The 22,642-nt window shown below is 37.5% G+C and overlaps 1 protein-coding gene across 1 annotated transcript in view; it reads left to right on the forward strand.

The window, feature by feature from the left end:
* The window catches only part of LOC150077755 (cell adhesion molecule Dscam1-like), a 173,812-nt gene that overhangs the window by 121,898 nt on the left and 29,272 nt on the right, over positions 1–22,642 (forward strand). Inside the window, exons 7-14 of the mRNA XM_090384234.1 lie at positions 928–1,335; positions 9,765–9,926; positions 10,411–10,695; positions 15,681–15,800; positions 15,948–16,121; positions 18,175–18,322; positions 18,407–18,555; positions 21,912–22,043. Coding sequence (XP_090240360.1) covers positions 928–1,335; positions 9,765–9,926; positions 10,411–10,695; positions 15,681–15,800; positions 15,948–16,121; positions 18,175–18,322; positions 18,407–18,555; positions 21,912–22,043 — 1,578 coding nt within the window. The remainder of the gene's footprint in view (positions 1–927; positions 1,336–9,764; positions 9,927–10,410; positions 10,696–15,680; positions 15,801–15,947; positions 16,122–18,174; positions 18,323–18,406; positions 18,556–21,911; positions 22,044–22,642) is intronic.

A 22,642-nucleotide genomic window follows, 5' to 3' on the forward strand; every position in this document is an offset into this window, starting at 1 on the left:
TCACCAAAGAACTATCACATCGTACGTAGCATCGAACTGTCCAAAGTTTTAAGGAAGGCGTTGCTGTTCATGGTTTCCTTCGACAACTAGCACAGATCCCAGGCTATTTCATGAGCAACACTATCATAATCCCACATCCTCTGTACTTCAATGTTGGAATAATACACTCTGACATCTTGCACATCAATCGGAATATGACGTATTTCGATTCGTCACAATAGAAGTGATTTCTACTGATCTGTGAACCAATCACAGCGTTGGAAGTACCATAATAGGTAAAACTGCTGATTGCGGTTAGTTATGTTTGGCTAATGCGCCGCCTCTCTGTCATGAAAACCGAACTTGTGAACTTCCTATAGTGTGTTCATACAAACCTCATCTATTGACGGCTTAAAAGCCTGATGACGTTTTTCAGGGATATTCCACGAGATTATGGTACGGCCCTTCCGAGTACCCTCTGGTCACCTGACTAGCACTTCCTTAGTCTTCTCTGCGTTGCTTGATGGCAGTGGTACCGCCACATTTCCATTTCACCTCTGATGGTCTCTGGATGGATAGGCGTTGAGCAATTGCACAAATGTACAAGCTGGAAATGTGACTTCCCAAAATAACAGCTCTCTCGAAATCCATTAGTTCGGCTGTGCATACCATCACTAGCGCGATACATTTTGGAGGGTAGTGTATATAGTAATGTGATTTATTTTTAGTTCGTTTTGCACTATAAAATGCAAATTACTCCCATTGCTGAATAGCTGCAGAGGGCTATTTCTCCTGAAATAAAAAGAAAAAGGTTGGTTGTTGTAATCTTTTATCTCCTGAATATGTTGTAATTTTCTACCTCCTGAACAGAACATCCGTCTGTTAATCATTTATTTAAATCGATGTGCGCATATTGCGTTTTCGTTATCTTACTTTGTTTTCTTTCAGAGGATGCTCCTGTATTCGTGTCCACTTTCCAGGAGCAGTCAGTTCGACCCGGAACTGCAGTTTCTTTAAAGTGCTCGGCCCTGGGCAATCCCCTACCGCAGATCACGTGGGCGTTAGACGGAGTGGCCGTTCCCGAAGCATTTCGCGTGCGGATCGGCGACTATGTCAACGAAGAATACAACGTCAACAGCTATGTCAATATTAGCAGTGTTACCATCGAAGACGCTGGCATCTATTCCTGCGTGGCGAAAAACGATGCGGGAGAAGTCAGCCACTTCAAACGACTAAATATCTTTGGGCCTCCGTACATTCGTCCGCTACGCAACATGACGGCACTGGCGAGCCACACCCTCATAGTTCATTGTCCGGTGGTCGGATACCCAATAGAGAAGATCTCTTGGGAAAGAGGTGAGATCACACATTGATGTAATTGAACCACGGTTTTCGCTCTGTTCACATTGCAATATATGGATAATTGCTGTGTATCTGCGTTATATATAGCTTTACTTTCAAAATGTTTAATAAATCTTGTCAGGGCAGGGTACCAATCCCCAATTAAATGCTTGTAGCCATATATTAAAAGTGCTCTCTTAAAAAAAAGTGTTATTCCTAAAATGCTTAAAAAATTATAAATAAATACAGAATTGGATTTTCTATATGAACAGCTGTACCTTGTCATGTTATTTTACAGGACATTAAGAGCTATCAGATTTACTTATTCTTTGATTTGTTACGTTTTATATAGGAGGGGCGTTCAATAAATTATCTACCTAAGGTACTTCCCATAGTTATATTTCAATGATTCATGATTTATCATGTCCCTACATATCTCAACTTGAATCAAGCTCATTTTGATTCCATAATTTTTAGGTTGTGCTGCTGTAACAGAAAGAAGGAAGACACTTGTATCAAATCATGGATTTGCTGAAATTGGAATATCGTTCAGTCATCAAGTTTCTCACCAAAGAAGGAAATAGGTCAAAGGTCATTCATAAAAGGATGGTGGCTGTGTCTGGCAACAGTGCACCTTCAGAGTATCAGGTGAAATTCTGGTAAAAAAAAATTCAAGAGGGATGGAGAGTCCATCGAAGATGATCCACGTCCAGGAAGGCCTATGACAGCAACCACTCCAGAAATGCGCCAAGCTGTGGAAACCCTTGTACTGAATTACAGATGTTTAAAAATGTCCCAAATATCTAGAAAATATGATCTGAGAGAACGGTTATAACCATCCTCCATGAACATTTGTGGATGGCTAAGGTTAGTGCAAGGTGGGTCCCCAGATTTCTCTTTATGGAATGGATCCTGAAACTTTCATCTCAAGAATTGTTATGGGTGATGAAGCATGGGTTGATTACTGGGATCCTGAGACCAAGCAAGAATCAGCCTAATGGTTCTCCCCACCCAAAACATTTCGGACACAACGTTCAGTTGGAAAGATTATGGCCATTTTTTGAGGGAATTTTGTACATTCACTAGTTGGAATCCAAGCAGACAGTCACTGGGGAGTCATATGCATCCCTGCTGTATAACCTAAAGAATAAAACGCCATGGAAAACATTTCAGAGATGTGCTGCTTCTTCAGGACAACACACCAGTACACAGGTCACATTTGGTTGCTGCTGTTTTGAAAGACTGTAACTTTAGAGAACTTACCCATCCACCTTACTATTCAGATTTGGCCCTTAATGGCTATTTCCTGTTTCAACACCTAAAGAAGAATGCACGTGGACATCGCTTTGTTGATGAAAATGAACTGAAGTCTACTGTTTCTGCGGTCTTTGATGGACAGGACAAAGAATTTTATTTTTCTATTTTAATCCTATTTTAACATATGAACTTAAAATTGGTGTATAGTTATTAATGTTAATATTTAAATCTAAAGGGTTATTTTAAAGTTAGTTTTGAAATATTTTTGGCGAATAAAGTATTTCTTTTAAAATTTTGGATTAGTATCTTATATGTTCCAATGTCTTTGAGTTATCCTCATTAGATTTAGCCTTAAAGAGACTAGTTGTGATTCTGATCTGCCATTCAAATCCGGATTCTGCGCTGACTCAATATCAACTTTTCGCCGTTTTGTGGCTACCATAACAGTGAAGGTAACAACTGTTTCTAACAGTATCCTGGGGTACGAAAAGATACTTTAAGATTTATCAAAGTATTTAAATGCAAGATATGTTCACAGTGTTGTTTAAATTTATGAGTTTTACTGTCAGGTAAATTAGAATTAAAAATTCTTTTACTGCGGAAAATAATCTTTATTTTCTGGAAAATAAAAGAAAAATGAAGCTTCTGCTGCAAGCATAAAAAATAACCAAAAGATCAGTCGCATTTACAGATAAGCAACTAGTAACAATTGTCTTCAATAAAAATGTAGATTTCAAACAATAGATTATCTAGCGCGCGATCAGTATTGCAAAGTCGTCTGCTTACATTTTGCCAACAATATCATTTGTAAATCCACAGAATTTAAAAGTAATAAAAAAAAATGATAAATCTCTATATTTAAATATACTCGAAAGTAAATTATTGCGCATCAGTTTAGATCTACGTGCCTTAAACACAAGGATGAAATTTTCTACTGAAGCAAAAATAATCCATTAGTTTTTTTTTTCTCTCCCCCAAAATCTAGCCCCCAGCGTTTACCTAAATTAGTTTCCACTATCGGAACACCAAAAACAACTTCAATGTTCCATGCATATATATATATAAACAGCACCATCATTTATCTGCCACAAGTTTTTCAAAACTTCGGTCTTTCCAAGATATGCTGCGAATTTAATTCTAAAATTTATATTCAGCCAGCGTCCAAGTACAAGGCAATACTTTCTGAAAAACCTCCCTAGCAAACATAGGCATGTGTGAAATGCATATAAAAGTCGCTTGATATCCCCCTCTTTGGACCTGCCTGCTGTCTCTGCTGCGCGACCTTCGGCAATATAGCAGATATAAATGCTGACATGCTGGGTTTTACGAGTCGGCCATATTTTATTCCGAAAATTAACGGCCCGAGCCTGTCATGAAATAAAACAATGTTATTTTGGGATGGGAAGAATGCAAGATATGAGCGGTGGGGGGGTTGCCCGTTTACAAAGATGAACGCGTGCTAGTGGGCGGGAGAAAAGGGAATAAGAAGGCTGTTATTTCTTCCAGATATCTAAAATTAGATCTGTGATAAATATCCTGGTGAGATAGGCAACGGAATCGCACAATGTAAATAGTGGTAGATAAAAGGTAGGCAAAAATTGCTTCTTCTATGGGGCCCATGCAAAATATTCATTAGTTTCTTGAAAATAAAATAAACACATGCAAAAATAAAATGTTGTTTTACCGCAAGCGTAGATAATTTACAACAGTAAGTTGAAATCACGATAAGCAAACCAGACGACTGAATGCAGGTCAAAATGTAGATTTCAGCGTCTGTCCCGTGATCATCAGAATTTTGACTTCGGGTCAAAATGTAGATTTCAATCGTCTGCCGCTTAATCATCAAAATTTAGAAATTTAGATTTCAAAACACCAGCGCGAGACCAACAATGCAGAGTTGCTTGTTAATGGTTGATACTGACGTCATAGCTCGCGACCAACAATGCAAAAATTGCTTGTTAATGGTTGCTAGTGGCGTCATAGCGCGCGACCAACAATGCAGAGTTGTTTGTGACGTCATTGCGCGCGATCAACAATGCAGAGTTGATTGTTAATGGTTGATGTGACGTCAGGACGTCAGGAGATTGATTCTTAACCGTTTCTTTTTTTTTTTAACGGTTCTACTGAATTTGAAAAGTGATCAAAATTCATCTAATTTTCTAATAGAATTTTCAAAACATGACTTCAATCGAATTTTCTGGCCCCATACCGAAACACGATATAATAAAACTCGAGCACTAGTACATTTTATGGCTTTATATCTACCAAACATTCGAAAAATTTCTTTTAAGATTTGTCGGGTAGGAGAGCAATGCTGGGATGAACACATACAACTGAACATGGACTGGGTTGTTTATCGATCACTTCATTTCACGCTCCAGGCCACTGAAATAGGAGGAAGTTAAAAAAGAAAAAAAAGAAAAAAATAACATGAAAAAAGCAACTTTAGAATTCGAACTTTCCACTTCAGAAGATTTCAAATTTTACGGATTTAGCTGCAAGGTGATTTGGTTGTAGGAACGCACACATCTATTTCCATCCCGTTCTCTGCTAACCCCAGGGATCTTATGATGTTTAGAAACAAAATCAGTTCAATTTTTTCCTCTCGTAGTCTTCTTTTTCCATTAAAGAAAATTGTAGACCAAGATAGATAGTGATTGTTTCGTCAATTCCTAATGTTTGAAGAGCGAAGTGGAGCTTTATTCGCCCACTGCGACTATGCTCAAAGAGGGAAGGTTTTAGAAAGCCATGGTGCTTCAAAGATTATAAAATTAAAAGTAGTTTCTGAGTAGGTTTTGATGGACGAAGAAGGACACTTTCCCCTGGATTTTAGACATTTTTTTCTTTCTTGTATTACTCGATACATTTCTAATAGATCTTAATTTTAAAAAGAAAATCCACCTTTTGAGTCATCGGCGAATATAAACAACTTTGCTTTGTTGATCGAGCTCTAGACATCGTTTGAAATTTGAAATATTGAGGTCAAACAATGTTTTTTTTTTTTTTTTTTTTAATAAGGGACACCCCACTAATCCTGTCCCTGAAATTTCCTGTCAATTGTCAGATTTCTCTAATTTCTATTTACAATGCCATACCACGGCAACCAGTCGTAGAAGCAAAGTTTGTTCTGTGAGTAATGATTTAAATGGATAGTTTAAATCCTGATGGCCACAGACGCATATACCAACAAGACAGCTTTCTTAGCTTCCCATCATTTTAAGTTTTGCCCCGTATTTATTTAATTAAGCAATTCCAATTTCCTTCTAGATTTCATGTTGGAAAAACAGATTGGAAATGGTGCATTTTGAAAGACGAATGCAACATTTATAAACGCTGATAAAAATAAACGGAAAGTATGGTGTAAAAAAAATAAAGAGAGTACTTTCTTCTAGAAAACTCCTTTATGTTCAGATAAAAAAGAAAGACAAGAAAAATCTACTTTTCGATATTACCCAGTGTCTTAGTAATCCGTGGAAATTTATAAATAAAATTTCATCCACTTAGCCATCAGGTTGAAGAATAAAAACAATGTACTTCCACATTTCTTCCATAACAGCAAAAAGCTGTAAACTTACCTTGTTGCGTAGTCATCTACAAAACATCCATTGCTCGATATTTGCATAACACCCAACTTCTTTGTACTTTCTTTAAAATTTGGAATACTAAAACAGTTAGTCCCCCCCCCTTCTTCATACCTCAACACAGGACAAAAACAAAAAAAAAACGAGTTCAGTTACCGAAGGGATATTTTGAGAAGACAAATTCCTTCCAGCAAAGCATGTGTGGACAAATCTGTCATTACTGACACAATCCCGCTTCGTATATCTCTGAGAGCGGACTGCCAGAGAATAGGATACGTCTCCATCGATTATTCATGCCACACGTATAATTTTCTCCCTCGCTATCTCGTGCTAAAGCACAGAACGAACACCCGGCGACCAAGAAATTCGCTAGTCAGTACCACACACAATCTGCGAACTCTTAGAATACTTCGTCTCACTCTCGCTCTCTCGTACACTAGAAAATTGCTCGTCTGGGTCTTCAGCTACAAATGAACTACACTTCGTTCATAGATCCATTCCTCTGAGAAGTTTAAAAACATCTTGAATATTTCATCTTTTTCAAAAGCTTTCATGCCAAGTGGGTTTCTTACTTTTTTTCTTTATACTCCCGAAGAGTCCGCGAGTCTGAAAGCATCTCGGATCCATTAGAAGCATCCATTCCCGTGAAAGATTCTTCAGAGGACGCATTTAAGAGCAACTAGTTACTCAAAATATTAATAATTAATAGCATGGAACACTTAGAAATCTCCTAAAACTTTCGCCTTAAGTTAACCGAAGGCAAGATCTTATGGGAGGGTTAGGTTCATGAATAAACAGAAATTCCAGCCGTTGTCCAATGTCATATATCTGATAACGATTACCTTGTTGGAAGGTTGTACAGTAAACGGATGATGTTTGTAAAGGAAGCCAAAATGAGGATTTTATTTTGTCTTTTCTGCTTCGTTCTCTTACTAAGCTATTTAGGTTTATTCATTGTAGATAACAAGAAAGTTAGTCACCAAATAAACCACCAGAAAAGATGTAAAGATCCTTGTAATACGGTTTCAAATACGATTTCATCAAATCCTGGATGAAAGTCTAATACAAAATTGATTGAGGTAAAACCCAGACTTTTTCTCCACGGTGTAGATAGATAGCGATCGAATCCAGTATATAAACCATGAGAATCATGGAGAGAGGGGATAACGATCTTTTTTTTAAACATAACAATTGGTTCCTTGTTGTAATTATTTATTTATTTGTGTGTGTGGATTTAAGTTTGGTCCTGGCTGCATTTTGAAGTTGGTTAGCTAATATCTCCGGAAGGGACCGATCTATGTGCCTAATATTTGTGGTAGCATAATATATGCGTTAATTATATGCAACGCAGCATAATTAGTTACACCCTACACATTTTGGTATTGCCATCTTGACTTACGAGACACAAAGACTACAGTTTGAACTTTTATATCCTTTATTTTCGGAATTTATGCGCTTGGCAACCCCACTATATTTGCAGATGTGCATCAGCCTTGTCGTTTAATTCTCCGGTTATAATTGTTTACACGGAGACGTGACTCTCCACAATTATAGCACAGCAATTTCGATTATGTAAATGAATACATGATTTTCAATAGTCCGCTTCCATTTCACCCGTAGAATTAATGCCATAGAATACTACTCGCTTCGAGACCCTCCTCTAGAGAACGAAATTAATCTACGTTTATTCTACCTTTCCAAGGTTCCAACTATGTCGCTAAATTCTCCGAATAACAACGGACGCAGAAAACCATTTCTCAAACGTGTGTATTCGTATCACCAGGGGGCACTCAGTCAACCTCTCTTAATAGGATGGAACGTACTGAATGCGGCATTGAATATCCCATTCGAATCCATCCCCAATCTATTTGCCTAACTCGTTATAATCCTATCGGATAAGAAAATGACGTCATCACAACATCGAGATGATGTAATGCGTGCAATGGCGTCCCACAGATTTCAAAATGGCTTCAGTGGCAGTCTGATCATCAAGTTTTCAGTTTGGGTCAGTCCTCCCTCTCTGGTAGTACTCTTTCTTCCCTTGTTATTCTTAGCCGATGACAGGAAATCGTATTGTCCATTTTTCCATAAGAATTCCGTATCTTTCTTTGGGTGAATACAGATTTTTGGCAAGTCTCCTAAGTACTACAAGTCTACAGTTGCACTGTATATCTACCATGCGTCTATTTTCTCTTCTTCTTCCTTGCCAAAAAAAAAAAAAAAAAAAATCCAGTTTCATTCAAAAGATGTGGTTTTGTTTTGCATTCATGAATCATTTTGCATCTTCCTGTCAAAGTAAAATGGATGAATGTCAAAGCGAACATCCTGCAGAAATGTTCTACTAAACCGTTGCCAAAAAATTAAAAAGAAAAAAAAATTAAATAAGGCCGTTCCTCCATTAGTGACTCTAAATTTTAAAATATATTTGTTACACTGTTGATTTGCTGATGCTGCAGTTCAGCAATTAGTTATTTTTTTAAGTGTAAATGAAATTTTAGACTACATTTTCATTGACTACAAGCGCGCATGCGTGTTGGGCGTTTATATTTGAAGAACTCCAAATGATCTGAACGTTCTCAGTACGCATGCGCATTTTTATTATTATTATCATTATATGTATTGCCAATTTTAATAAATGCGAATTAAATTGGCAGATATTAAAAATTCGGTCTGATTTTGTTAAAAGCACGCATGCGTGTATATAATTATTGCTTTATTTATTATTATTATTTTTTAAGTTTAATAAATGCGAATTAAACTGACAATTCATTTAAAACCGGCTTTCCTCTTCATTCTAAGCACGCATGCGCTTTAAATCTCTTTGTTTACAAGTGAAAAGCAATTTGTTACTCGCTATCTAAAATTGAACTGAATTGTACTCTGGCCGAGTACAATTTTTCTGCGTAAACTGTACCATAATAAAATCTAACTGCTCTTTTAGAGAAAAGTTGGGAAACAAAACCCCGTTCTCTAACGAGTGTTATGTTTTCTCCATCTTAATTATCCTTATCGCGACATTCCTGACACAACGCATAAAATAAGTGTAATTACTATAATTGCTGTTGTACAGGTACTCATTAGATTCAGCGTAATGAACACATGATTATCATTATCAGCATCTTTTTACTTTGCCCTTTCAATAATTAACGTTATTCTGCGAGTTAGTTTAGATGACTCCAGCTACTCGAGAGAGGGAGAGAGAGAATGAATAAAATTGACACTAGCACGTTCGTACAGAGTTAGGTCACATCTGGAGAACGAGTCTGTTAATTCAAACCCTACATTCAAAGTCTCCAGAGACGCATTCTGTTTATTTATTTTTTATTCCATATAATGAGCCATGTCTGTTAAGTATATAACCTATCCACCGCTGGCTGTTCAAATATTAACCACTTTCCCTTGAAACTCTACCTCATTTATTTATTTTTATCAATTATTCACTGTCTAAATGTTTCTGTACATGAAAATAGAGCTAATCGACATAATAAGTCACTTTTTTTTTATTTAACGTTTCGGTGTGTCTCTCGTTTAACCTTCATCAGCGTAAATTTCTTAGTTTGAAAAATTTATTTAATTTTGGTTATTAATAATTCCTTTTTTTAATAGATGGACGAAGGTTGCCTCAGAACCACCGCCAGAGGGTGTTTCCAAACGGAACTTTGACAATACAAGCTCTTCAAGCTTCTGTGGATAGTGGTGTGTATACGTGTCTAGCAGAAGGCAGAGAAGGTAGAAGCGCGAGGAGAGACGTTGCCGTTACTATCATGAGTAAGTGTCGTATGGACTGGTCTCGGACCAGGTGTTTTGACTTTTCAGCCAAATAAAGTCTAATCAGAACAGACACTAGATGGCGCTGATTTTTTTGCATAATTACGTAGTAATTAAAGTTATAGCAAATAGCTTTCCAGTTTTAGCTGTGCGTGTTTTATTATCATTAGTTTGTTCGCTAAAGTTTTTGTATCTTGTACGAAAGGCAGTCACGCAAGATAATCAAATTGCGTTCATTTGTTTCCCACGTGTTTAGGGAGAATTGCACTAACCAATTGCATTTATGCACTTGTGCATTTCACGAGTAATGAGCGCCCCCTGTGACAGACTGCTTTCAATTGAGCGTGTGTTCTACTCAGTTTTTTTTACTTGATTTATAACTTATTAAACTAAGGAGTTCTTGCGTTTTTTATGACCATTTTAAATGAGTATTTTTTTTTTTTTTTTTATCAAAATTGATTTCTTTCTTCTTTTCTTTTTTTAGATCCACCTGCTGTTGGGCCTTTTTCTTTCCCGTCCGAGTTAACTGAAGGTCAAAGAGCAGCAGTAGCGTGTGTGGTATCTGCGGGGGATCTTCCAATCAATATTCGCTGGTTAAAAGATGAAAGACCAATAACTTCCGAGTTAAGGCCGATGGTTGGGATGGCCACCGATTTTACAGCGTCTCTGTCATTCCCCAGCGTTTCAAAACTTCATACTGGCAACTACACGTGTGTAGCCACAAATCCAGTGGCTTCTGCTAATTACACAGCGCCTATGGTGGTGCAAGGTGAGTACTTCTGCATTTCGAGAGTGCCCATTTTTTTTTAAACTACTGTACTTCATCAGCAAGGCACGATCGATATTTGAAATTATTCAATGATTCAACTGAGAATCATAACCGAGAATACTTTGAAGTGTTTTACTGCGCAAACTCCATATTTCCATTATTAATATGAGCGCTTTGATAAATGACATCTAGGCCCATCACATAAAATGCTTCCCACCATGCTATTGTCTTTTTTCTTTTCTTTCTTTTTTTTTTTTTTTTTCAGGGAGACAACCTCGTGCGAGATTAATATTATTGCGAGGGGTTATTACGCAATTGTCAAAAGTGTACGTCTATTGTTGATCAATCACATGCACGCCCCTACTGTCCACCAATAGCTGCAAAGGATTACAGCGTCTAGGCTGCATTACCCGGCCCTTGCGAGGCAAGATACAATTGATGACAATTCATTTTTGCCAAACATTCCGGCGGTATTTCACAATTTCATTGTGTTCGGAAAGGATGAAGAAATTAGCTTTCTGTGTTCACGTGCAAAGCAAACAAAGCTTCTCTCGAAGAAATAAAATTAAAATATTGCGGAAAAAAAAACTTGGCGCAGAAACTTAACATTTCGAAACGCACCTGTTAAAAAAAAAAAAAAAAATTCATTAAGGGCATGCATTCTTTTATCACGAAAAGTTAATAAGTGCCTCTACTGTGATATTTTAAAGTACTCTTTCTAAAAAGAAGTGTTTTTAATAAATTTGCATATTCCAACTAATAATTTTAAAAATTAAAATATTTTATTATTATTTTAAATGAAATTTAAAAATACATATTTTTTATATAAAATCTGAAGAAACGCTCATCAAGATTCGCAGACATATAAAATAAATTCCTATATAATAAAAACGATATATATTGTGCACTAGATCCAAAAAAAGTATTGGGACACCTCGGCTTTCATAGTCCATTGGGCATACCCAGATAAACAAATGACTCACCAGTGTCTCCATTGTCGTGCAATGCACAAAAAACCATGGAAGTTCACTCCACGTGGCAGTGGTACTTAGAAGGGTAATACTACAAGCTCGTTAGATATCTTTACAAAACATTAACCAGCAGTTTAAAACGTCAACCGGTCTAAAGCACAGGTTTTTATGGGAGAGCGGCGGCGCATAAGCCAAACAGCACCAACCGCAATCAGCAGTCTCCTCTTGCATTATAGGCGCAACGAACATCCTAATTGGTCCATACATAATTGGAAATCGGTTCTGTGACGTATTTCACAAAGCGGGGAAGTGCCACTGTGGACAACATCTGCTGCTGGCGTACACTGTTTTGACAACGATCAGGCAATAATTACGTATACGCAAATGTCTCGTGTCCTCAATTTCCTTGCCCCGTTAGGAATTAGAAGGATGGTGGATACCCAGACTTTAGTACCATAACGCAACTCTTTATTTCTTTTTACAGTCTCCCTCTGGGAGCTGTCTTATTCTATCCATTTGTTTCCTTCTTTGTTTCTTTTCTCCCTTGTACTGTCTAAAAAAAAGTGTTGCTCACTTGTTTGTTAGATCTACCAACAGTCGACTCGGTGAAATAAATCATTTAACCCCCGGAGCCAGTGACATGTTTGAAAGTACAGCGGTCTCCATCTCGTTAACAAACCGTGTTCGCCCCCCCCAACCTCCTCACCCCGTGCGACTGGCTACGTTTATTGTCGGTAATCATTAAATTGGATTTACCTCTCGAAGGTTGCCGCGATGCTATCGTCCGATGATGCCCGACTTTAAGCAGAACTTTCTTGTCGTGCACAATTTATGGGGGATTGAAGCAGGAGGAAACAAACTCCGCTAATGCAGTCACGGAATGTGGAGATGGTATCCGGAAAGCGAGACAGTCTCATTTCCTTTTATCCACGCACTACATCCATCTTCCTTTTCCTACTTTTTAGGACCCACTTACTTCAGGATACCCGTCGTTGTCGGCTGCAGATTATCAGTGTGTGTGTGTGTGTGTGAATAGAAGTGCTGAAATATCGGACAGACACTCTTCACCTCACTCTGCTTAAAAATAAAACCTGCACGAAGTAATGGAAAAGTTTTGCTCCGCTAACCCGCAAAGGAAATATCAGACTGCAGCTCACAAACGCCAATACTCGCCTCTCTTTGCGAAGACCCCATTCATTGTAGTCTGCTCTGTTCCTGTGAATGCCTTTTTCCTATTCTTTGCATGGATTGCTGTCATGTTCCACGACACCACTTCGGGCAACATGTTGCTTTGTATTAAACTGTTTTGTTTCGAGATGCTTCGTATTCGACATCATCCCTCAACTGCAGTCTAATACCTCTATCTATCTTTCCTATAAATTCAACTTCTCGTTTAATTCGTATAAGCCTTTTTTTATTTATAATATTAAATTACAGAGAAAAATATATTTGAACAAATCTGTAAAGTTAGAATAAATGTGATAAGTTTGACAGTACAGATTTCAATAAACTCCCCACACAAAAGCGTGACTTGGCATGCAGCTCATGACGTGTATGACGTATATGACGTAATGGCACGCCCTGTTTCTGTTAAATATAGCAAACGTATTCTAAATAGCCATTTTTTTTTTCTAGTAGATGCGCAATAAGTGAACCGAGAATTTTCTCTTTTCTGGCATCCACCATATTGTCCATGCTTATAAAAACTTTTAAGATAAGGACTTTTAAGTTAAAGATAAGGACGTAGAGAATGCAGTATTTTTTTTTTTTAAACTAGGAAAAAGTGGAAATTAAAGGGCTGCAATGGTGAATGCAGCTAATCGACATGAGGTACAACCACGATCCAACATTTTTCACTGGGTTTTATAAAGGATTCGTGATGGATAGACTGTTGACAAGAATTTGGCAAGTAGACCAGAAGTGGCCTAGTTAGAAGAATGGGGTCCTGCTTCATGACAATTCACCTTCACAAAACACAACCATTGTCAAACAAACCGTTTCTTACACGAAAGGGCGTTACAGTGCACTACCATCCCCCGTATTCTTCAGATTTGGCACCTGCTGATTATTTTCTGTTCCCCAGAGTGAAACCCCACCTGAAGGGGCACTATTTGGACAGCGTTTCAGAATTTAAACCAGAATTTCGATGGAGTTAAACAGAATCAGTTCCACAGAACCATCCTTTCAGTCCAAGTTGTAACATGCTATAGTACAAAGTCCTTCTTCCAACTCCTAGTTAAAAAAAAAAAAAAAAAATCTTGAAGGGTACTCAGCACGTTCTTCCCCGCAGGTACTTAAAATATCAATGAAGAAATCTAGATATATACACTCTCACCCTCTAGCGGCAGATTTCTATACCATCATCCTAAACCAAAAAGAGATCGAAGAAACTCTGTGGTAGCACCTCGCAGATTTCATAAGACACGATTAACAGATGGATAAACAGACAAAGAGGGAAGGAAAGACAGAGATTTCTCGTTACTGTACATCGACAAAATAATCAAATGAATTACAGGAAAGACATCATCGGACTTATGTCTAGAAACACGTGAAGAATTTCAGTGGCGTTCCCTTGATTACCAGACGGGTGTTATCGCCTGGAACAGACTGTGGCAATTTGTAGAGAGAGAGAGAGAGATGCAGGCCAAAGAAGCGACTTCTATTCAGACATTCTTATTTCGAACGGCTGGATTCATTTCTAGCAGAGAGCGCCTCCTTCAAATTATCTACAAATGAAAAACCAATAAAAATACTGGGTTTGCGCGCCGGATCGCATCGAACACTATTAAACACGGTCCTCTCTCCAGCGTCTCTGATTGGTGGGAGGTTAACATCTCGCCGATATAAATACATTAACAAAGCCGCGGAGAAACTGCACCCTTGATGACAGCCATCCTTTTGTCAGTGTGCATTCATCTCGAGCATCTTTAATAATGCGTATTAATCAAACATCCCTTTTGCACCACTCTCCGCCCACAGAGTGACAATCTCTGCAAACCACTTGTCTCTAATTAACTTTCCCCAGCATTGTTCTGCAACTGCTGGTGTCTTTGGACCGAGGGTGGTCGATATTTTGATTCTCTCCCTCGTTAATAAACGAGATAAGATTCAGAGTTATGATGCTGCTAGCGTTTGAACCAAAGAAGCCGATAACGACCCTCTAAAATGTCTCCTATGCCTTGACACGATGACCCAATTTTCGCTGGCACACTCGCATAGTTTATGCCTGCCAAACCTCTCGGCAAATTTAGGACAAACAAAAGACTTTGTTCTTTTTTCCAGAGCATAAACTTATTTCAGTGATTAGTTCTGAGTGGATGGAAAATGTTGCTCTCTATGAAGGCCAGAAAGATTTATATTTCGGTCATCTGTCTGCCATCTCGAGAACAATCTGTCTCCTGTAGCAAGTCTTTTTATCGAAGAATATAATTCTTTGCTATTAGAAAATCAGCAGGTGGTCTCTTTGTGATCTAATAAACGAACGACTTTAAAAGTAAGAAAGTATCTTTCTTAGTAGTGATCCTGCTTTCCATTTATATCTGACAATCTCAGACCACAGATTAATTCGTGTAAGATATTTGCCGATAAATTAAAATTTAAATAAACGCACTCAACGTTTCGGACACCGTTATACAAGTCCTTCCTCAGAAGTAAGACCACGAATTAAAATTAAATAAATAAATTGTAATCATTTTAACACGTTATATTAGTGAACGTTATAAATTTAAAAAGAATGCTTATCCTATAGGTCTAATTAAAATCGTTGAGTTTCAAAATTTTAAATTATTTAATTTAAATAAAGTTAAAACAGTTTAAGCTTTAAAATATAAACTTTAAAACCGCTTCAACCGGTACGGTGTGTAATTTAAAATAACGCATTAAACACACTCAACGTTGCGGACACCGTTATACATATCCTTCCGCAGAGGTAAGATCACTTTTGGCTCATTATATTTATTTAAATAAATTTAATTAAATGTATCGATTTTTCACTTCATGGTATTTGTATTTTAGTGCCTCCGAAGTGGACTGTCTCGCCTACTGATAAGGCCGTAGTTGTGGGTCATCCGGTGACGTTTGACTGCCAAGCCAGTGGATATCCAGAACCAGTTATAAGATGGATGAAGGCTCCAAGTAAGAACTGGTTGTTTCATTAAGATGGACCTCACTACTTATTTAAACATATATTAAATGCATTTACATTAACCCATTATGCATGATGCCTTCAGATCTTCACCTTGAGAGGAGCCATCTATTGTACATTTTTTTTTTATGATCTAGGTGGCGCTCAGAGCGAGTTTCACGTGATCATCAGCAATGCTACTATCCAAAGTCTCGAGAATGGCTCACTTACAGTAGTAAAAACGTCCAAGGAAGACGCAGGAAGATACATGTGTCAAGCAGTAAACGGGGTCGGACCAGGAATTAGTGTGGTTGTTCAATTAACCGTCCATGGTGAGTACATAAATACCAATATCAATATTCTTTTGTCCTTGGGCTCCTGTAGGAGGAATTTTAACAGACATAATATAGTAACCGCAGATCCTTAGGTACCTTGGTGCTAATTCCGAAACAATGAGGTAGCAATGTTGTTTGCCGAACACAAAATATTCCAGCTGTTTGTTTATTATTCCATATTTGTAAATATCTGGGCAAAGCATCCTAAAAGTAAACAAAAAATAAACCTTCTCGATCTTTCGCTTGTTAAAATAAACAAACAAACACCGATTTAAACGCACGTGTATTCTGTTCAGTTCTACAGCTATGCAGATTAGACTTTGTTTTTCTTCTTTACCACTAGATGGAGCATACGTAGTTTTCCCATTAACTCTGTTGTTTGCGACTCCCAGAACCTCTGAAAGCTTTGAGATCCCAGAAGAGTTTGGTTGCAAAATTTCCTTACGACTTGTAAAGAACTAGAGCGTAAAATGGGTTGAGTGATGTTTACCGAGCACTGCTGCCTTTCTTTTGTACTTCACAATACCTGCGCATTCTTCAATCACCAGTCTTCTGTCCTGTGTGCATCCACGATGCTTTCATCCACAAGAGAAAGCGGATCTAACTTTACCTTGCATAAGAAACGCCTAATTATTGAATGCTACTTTCACATAACAAATCCAACTTAGAAGACAAACTCTAATGTAAACATAAACAACAAAGTATCAGAAATTTATCTGCATCTTTGATGAAATATTACACCATGATGTGACTAGAGGATGCAGACTGGTAAGTTCGTACTTCTTTGTTGTTACCCACAACTTATTGTCCCTCATTTTCAAAGATTAATTCCAAAAATTAATCATTAAAATAAGTCATACACATAAATAAAATAATATTACACTGTCCAGACATTATGACCACTCCGTGTTTAGCAATCAGCATTCCTCCCGTCTGGTGGCCCTCTGAGAACCGATAGTTGGGACACTGCAGATTAGTGGCATGCAGTCCATACGAAGTACTTGATTGACATGGGCAAAAGGATGTGATCTGATTGACTTCTCAATAAGGTTGATTGCAATATTACGGAATCTGCGAATCTTTTGGGTTATTCAGGGAGTGCTGTATATAAGGTTCTCCGAGAGTGAACCGATAGTGGACAAAGCACCAATCACCTGGTCAATGGAAGGTGCCCACACTTCATCGATGGTCGTGGTGAACATAAGGCTGCCCTGCCTTGTGCACACCGATAGCTTTAAAATGGTGGAACCGTTGAACATGGATTTTCCAAGACCAAGATCCAACGAATCCTTCTACTTATGGACCTCTGGAGCAGGCGCTCAGTACAGGTACCCATGCTTACGGCCATCCAACGCCAACGATTGATAAAGTTTGCAACTGACGGTGAGGTTGGACCATTGACGACTCAGTCGATGAATCAAGTTTCCGTTTGGAAGGGAGATGGAGGGTATAGAGACAAACTGCGGAGAGAAATCTCTCTGATGTCCTGGTCCATCAGAAACAGGTAAGTGGCGACAGTGTTTTGGTATGAGGGGTATTTCCCTGGAAATCTCTTGGAACCCTCATACACTTAGACTGCACTCCGAATGCTAAACATTGCTTATTCATTGTTGCTGATCAGGTACACCCCTTCATCGTGATTGTCTTCCCAGATAACACAGCTATGTTCCAGCAGGATAATTCGCCTTCAATTTGCCAGTATTGTTCAACAATGGTTCGCCGAATGCCGAAGCCACTTTCGGATGCTTCCATATCTACGAGATTCAATACCCTGGCCACATGGTAAAACATACCTCCTGCAATATTCAAAGGTCCTATAGAGTTCTTACCTAGCCCTGCCGCATCAGTACTGTTAGCAAGAGGATGATCTACCCACTGTTACTTAGGTGGTCATAATGTGTTGACTGGATTGAAAGTATTCTTTGGTCTTGTTGGGGACAACCAAAGTGCTAGTTAGAACGATATCTTTATTAATTAAAATTAATAAAAAATTAAAGCACATAATTATCGTGAAGCTTTTTAAAATCTCATTTAGTTTCTTTCTTTTTAGTTTCAGCTTATGTTCAGCACAAATTCCAAGCTAAAACCGTTAGCAAAGGAGACAGCGTTACGATGGAATGTAAAGCTCATGGAGATAAACCAGTTTCTCTCGTCTGGACCAAAGACAGACACGCCTTCAATCCCAGTACCGAGCTCAGGTGAGTCGATGATTATAATGAGTTAAGCGTGATTTAAATAGTTAAAGGAAAACCAGAGCATTCTATGTTGTTTGTGCCTTTCAGATATTCCATCGAAGAGCATGTATCAGTTGATTCCGTCCAATCCACCATCAGAATCTCTTCCGCTGAAAGAAAGGATTCTTCTCTCTTTACTTGCCACGCTAAAAATTCTTACGGAAGAGATGAGTCAAACTTCCAGATAGTTGTAAGAGGTAACCAGTCTTAATTCTGTCTCAACTATTACAGATAAATCAATAAATAAAATAATTTTGAGTATTAAATATTAAATAAATTAGAATTTTAAATTAATTTCAGGAAATATAATACAAAAAACTTCATTATTATAATTTTTATTATTATTCAGTCAGACAGCCTCGATTCTTAATGGCATGGACTCAACGAGACGTCCAAAGAGTGCCACAGGAGTGTGGTGCGTACCGCCTGAATTTGCTTGCACATTTCTAAATTGGATGGTTATGGATCTCTAATCCAAGGAGTTCGGTTCACCTCATCCCATAAGCTCTCAATTGGACTGAACACCTGTGGGATGAGGTGTTCAGTCCAATTGAGCCTCCCACCATAATGATGATAGCTTAAGAGATCTAGTTATGGTGGGAGACTAAAAACCTCCCGCCATAACTAGGTCTCTTAAGCTATCCTAATTTCTCCCTTTCAACTCTTCTAAAATATTTTTAAGCAGAGAAAAGGCACTATTTAAAAAATTTAAAAGCTAACATTACAAAAATTTTAACTAAAAAATAAATAAAATTAAAAACATTTAAAAAAAATTTAAATTTAAATTAAAAATTAATTTTAGAATTGAAAAAAATAAAAAAATGTAGAAATTAAATTCTAAAAAATGAAAATTGGAAAAAATGAAAATTGAAAAAATATTTAAAATTAAAATTCAAAAAATAAAATAAATGAAAATTTAAAAAAAATTAAATATAAATTTTAAAATTAAAAAAATATAAATTTTGAAATTAAAAAAATATAAATTTTAAAATAAAAAAATAGAAATTTAAATATTTTTAAAAATCTTGTAATTTTAAAAAAATCAAACATTTAAAAATTAATTTATATTTAAAAAAACAAAATTTTCAATTTAAAAATTATAAACTTAAAAACTTAAAATTTTGAAATTTAAAAAATCAAAATTTTGAAATTAATTTTATTTAATATACCAAGCTCATTATAAAATGGAAGTACGTTTCATTTCATCGTGATTTAAAAAAAATTGTGCGAATTTCGAAGGTTTTTCTTCCAAGAGAAAAAATGCCCTCAGCACTTCGATAAGTTTTAAAATGTTTAAAGGATAAAATTAAAATCACATCCTTGAGCAAGGTCAGTAAAGATTGCAACGAGAGAATATCGCATTTTCGTGAATATTATTTTACATTTTAATCATTTCACGTTTATTTTATATATCCTAATCTTACCCTTTTCTTTTACGCTAAAGAAAAGGGTAAGATTTTTCCTGGCGTCTTCCACTAATAGATATGGGATGCAAAAAGTTTCCTAGCTGTATTCTCACCCGAAATCCATTACATCCTGGAAGTATTCTCATCTGAAGGGAGAGTACAGGTTTCACGAAGGTGGGTAGAAATTAAATCTTAGCCAAAGTAAAAAAAAAAAAAAAAGAATCTTCTCGGCCAGCCGTTGTGTGTTGGAGCAATAAGCCCCTCGCTATCTTACCTGTCTGTATTATGCATGCTTCTAAAACTTTAACGTGACAGCCAGCAGCGGGCTATTGCGTGCTTCGCAGCGGAAACTTGGTGTGCTAATAACATCACGGGAAAAACCCCGATGCTTATGACAAATGCGATACTGAACCGAGTTTCCACCTATACTTACTTCATTTGCAGCTGCAATTTTTCTCCGTCTTTAAATTATCTGCGGTGGTGTGGTTTATGTGCGTGAGATGAAGATCCAGCTTCGAACAGAAAAATGGTACGCGAAAACAAGTGGTACATCTGACCCATGATGGAAGTATTCTTTCCATTTCTTTACAATCCTTCTCTTGATCCAGCGATTTCTTCTAGCATTTTCTCTTTCTCTCGAGATGTCTATTTATGCGACTTTCTGATATTTATTCCTTTTTTTGTCTGTCTTGCCTAGTTGCGTTTTTCTTTATTGTGATTGCTTTTATATCATACGACAAAAAGTATTCGGAACACGCACCTCGCTTACAAAAAAATTCAAAAACCTTTATAAATAATAGAGCCATCTTTGACTTTGATTTTGACCATACTCAAAGTCCATTGGAACAAAATATTCTGCAAACAGAGCGATTCGTCACTCCATTCTGTCTCCGTTCTAGAGTTCACGGAGGTTGAGTACACTGGTAACCGTGATATTGGCATATGTGCCATCAGACTACTTTAAACCTATGGCTGTACCACTCTCTAAGGATTGGTTGACTTATTAACCGATGTGCCTATGGCCTCTTGGTCTCACTAATTGATGTTTTCTGCAGATGACATGCGTGAGGAATAAACTACCCCCCCCCCCTTTCGCTGATCATGATCTGCGATTTGTGAAGCTGTTCAGACCATCCATGGGCTCCCATTTTTGAATAACATTCGCCACAGTGGATTTTGGGAGGTACACAGCAGTTGATCGCACATAAAAGTTAGGTTCTTTATGTAGTTAGGGTTGTAAAAAGACTAAATGAGTTCTAACCAAACCTCCTCCATCAAGCCACAAATCGCGAAATAATTATGCAAGCTGTTATAAATATTTATTGGCATAATTAAATCAGTTAGACACGCCGGTAAGTGGAGTACCGTGACAGCAACAGGCTTTGACCTTAGCTGTAGTTATTATATATCTATATATATCTATTTCTCGATTTATATTCAAAGAGCATTTCAAAGGTGGTCCAGCGTGGTTTCATGTGCAAGTATTTGTAAAATAAATCTTTGTTCTTGATGTGCAAACTCTTCGCCGCGATCAACCGTCTCTTTTTATCCCTTATTGCTATTTCATACTTGATTTCCTCTCTCTTTGTCTGTCTCTCTCTTTCTCCCTGAACATGTGACCAATAAGAAACCCAGTTCAATATCTGCCCTTCCTTTCTGATCCGTCAGGCGGAAGTGGGGAAGAGAAGGGGTGATAGGTCCCTGTTTACTTATTGACTGACTAACGTGGCATCACAAATCCTATCTTTCTTTGAAATAGACAGACAGCTTCCATGCGTATTTCGCTTCTTCCTTGGCATTTCTGCTATATTTCAAGCGGCACGATGGGCAGATCGAGGAAAGGAGAGAAAGAGGGAGAAACTTCAATATGAAAGAAGTTTTAGACCGTGATGTACAATGGAAACGGAGCGAAGTATTTTATATATAACTCCATTTCTAAGAAAGTCTTAGACTTTCTTAGAAATAGTTATGTTGAGAATAAGTAGTGCTCATTTTCCTGTTTAAATATCGATGTTTTCTTTTATGCGACTCGAAAGTTATTGGACTGAAAAAGTATCCAGAAATTCTTTTTGTTATAAGAGTAAATTTGCGTTCTTCTCACTGGATGGTGTTTTTTTTATACATTTGAGTTTCATTAATTGTTACAGAACCTCCGGACCCTCCTAAAAATATGTACATATCCCGATCTGGAAGTCGGAGCCTTACTGTGTCCTGGACACACCCCTATAGTGGAAATAGTCCGATAATAAGGTATAAAGTGGAATACAAACAGCCCAATGGTACGTAGTATCCTTTATCAACTTCAACTTGTTTGTTTCTACCAAATATTTTGTTTATTAAAATTAATTATTTAATGCTTAAATAAAATAACCCATTGCTCATTAAAACTACAGAATGTAAAACATTATGATATGCGCACAAGCCTACTAGTAGCGTGTTGGGCGCGTTTCGCCTTTGAAACGGCGAGGTATCGACTTCACGAGACCGTGGAAGGTGTCCTGAGGTGTTATGGACCAGCTGGACAGAAGAACTTCGTAGAGTTCGACGATGCAGCTAGGCAACTGCGTGGACTGGAGAATATGAAGCTCCACCATGTACCACAAATGCTCTATGGGATTGATGTCCTGGGAAATTGGCGGCCAGAGAGCACACGAAATACTTCGACAAGATCCTTTAACGATTCCTGCAAAATGCGGCCCTTTTAACATGGTGCGTTTTCTTGTAGAAAGAGTTCAATACCAGCTGGATACACATCCTCACCTCTAGATTCTTCTAGAGGTGAGGATGTTGTCTTTGAGAATCAGGGGACACAGTTATATCCATAAAAATACCTCATCCAAATCATGATACCATCGTGGCATGCCTATTTTCGTCCAAC

This window comes from Mastigoproctus giganteus, chromosome 11, assembly GCF_048544385.1.
Source record: "Mastigoproctus giganteus isolate SK-2022 chromosome 11, ASM4854438v1, whole genome shotgun sequence".
Lineage (NCBI taxonomy): Eukaryota > Metazoa > Arthropoda > Arachnida > Uropygi > Thelyphonidae > Mastigoproctus > Mastigoproctus giganteus.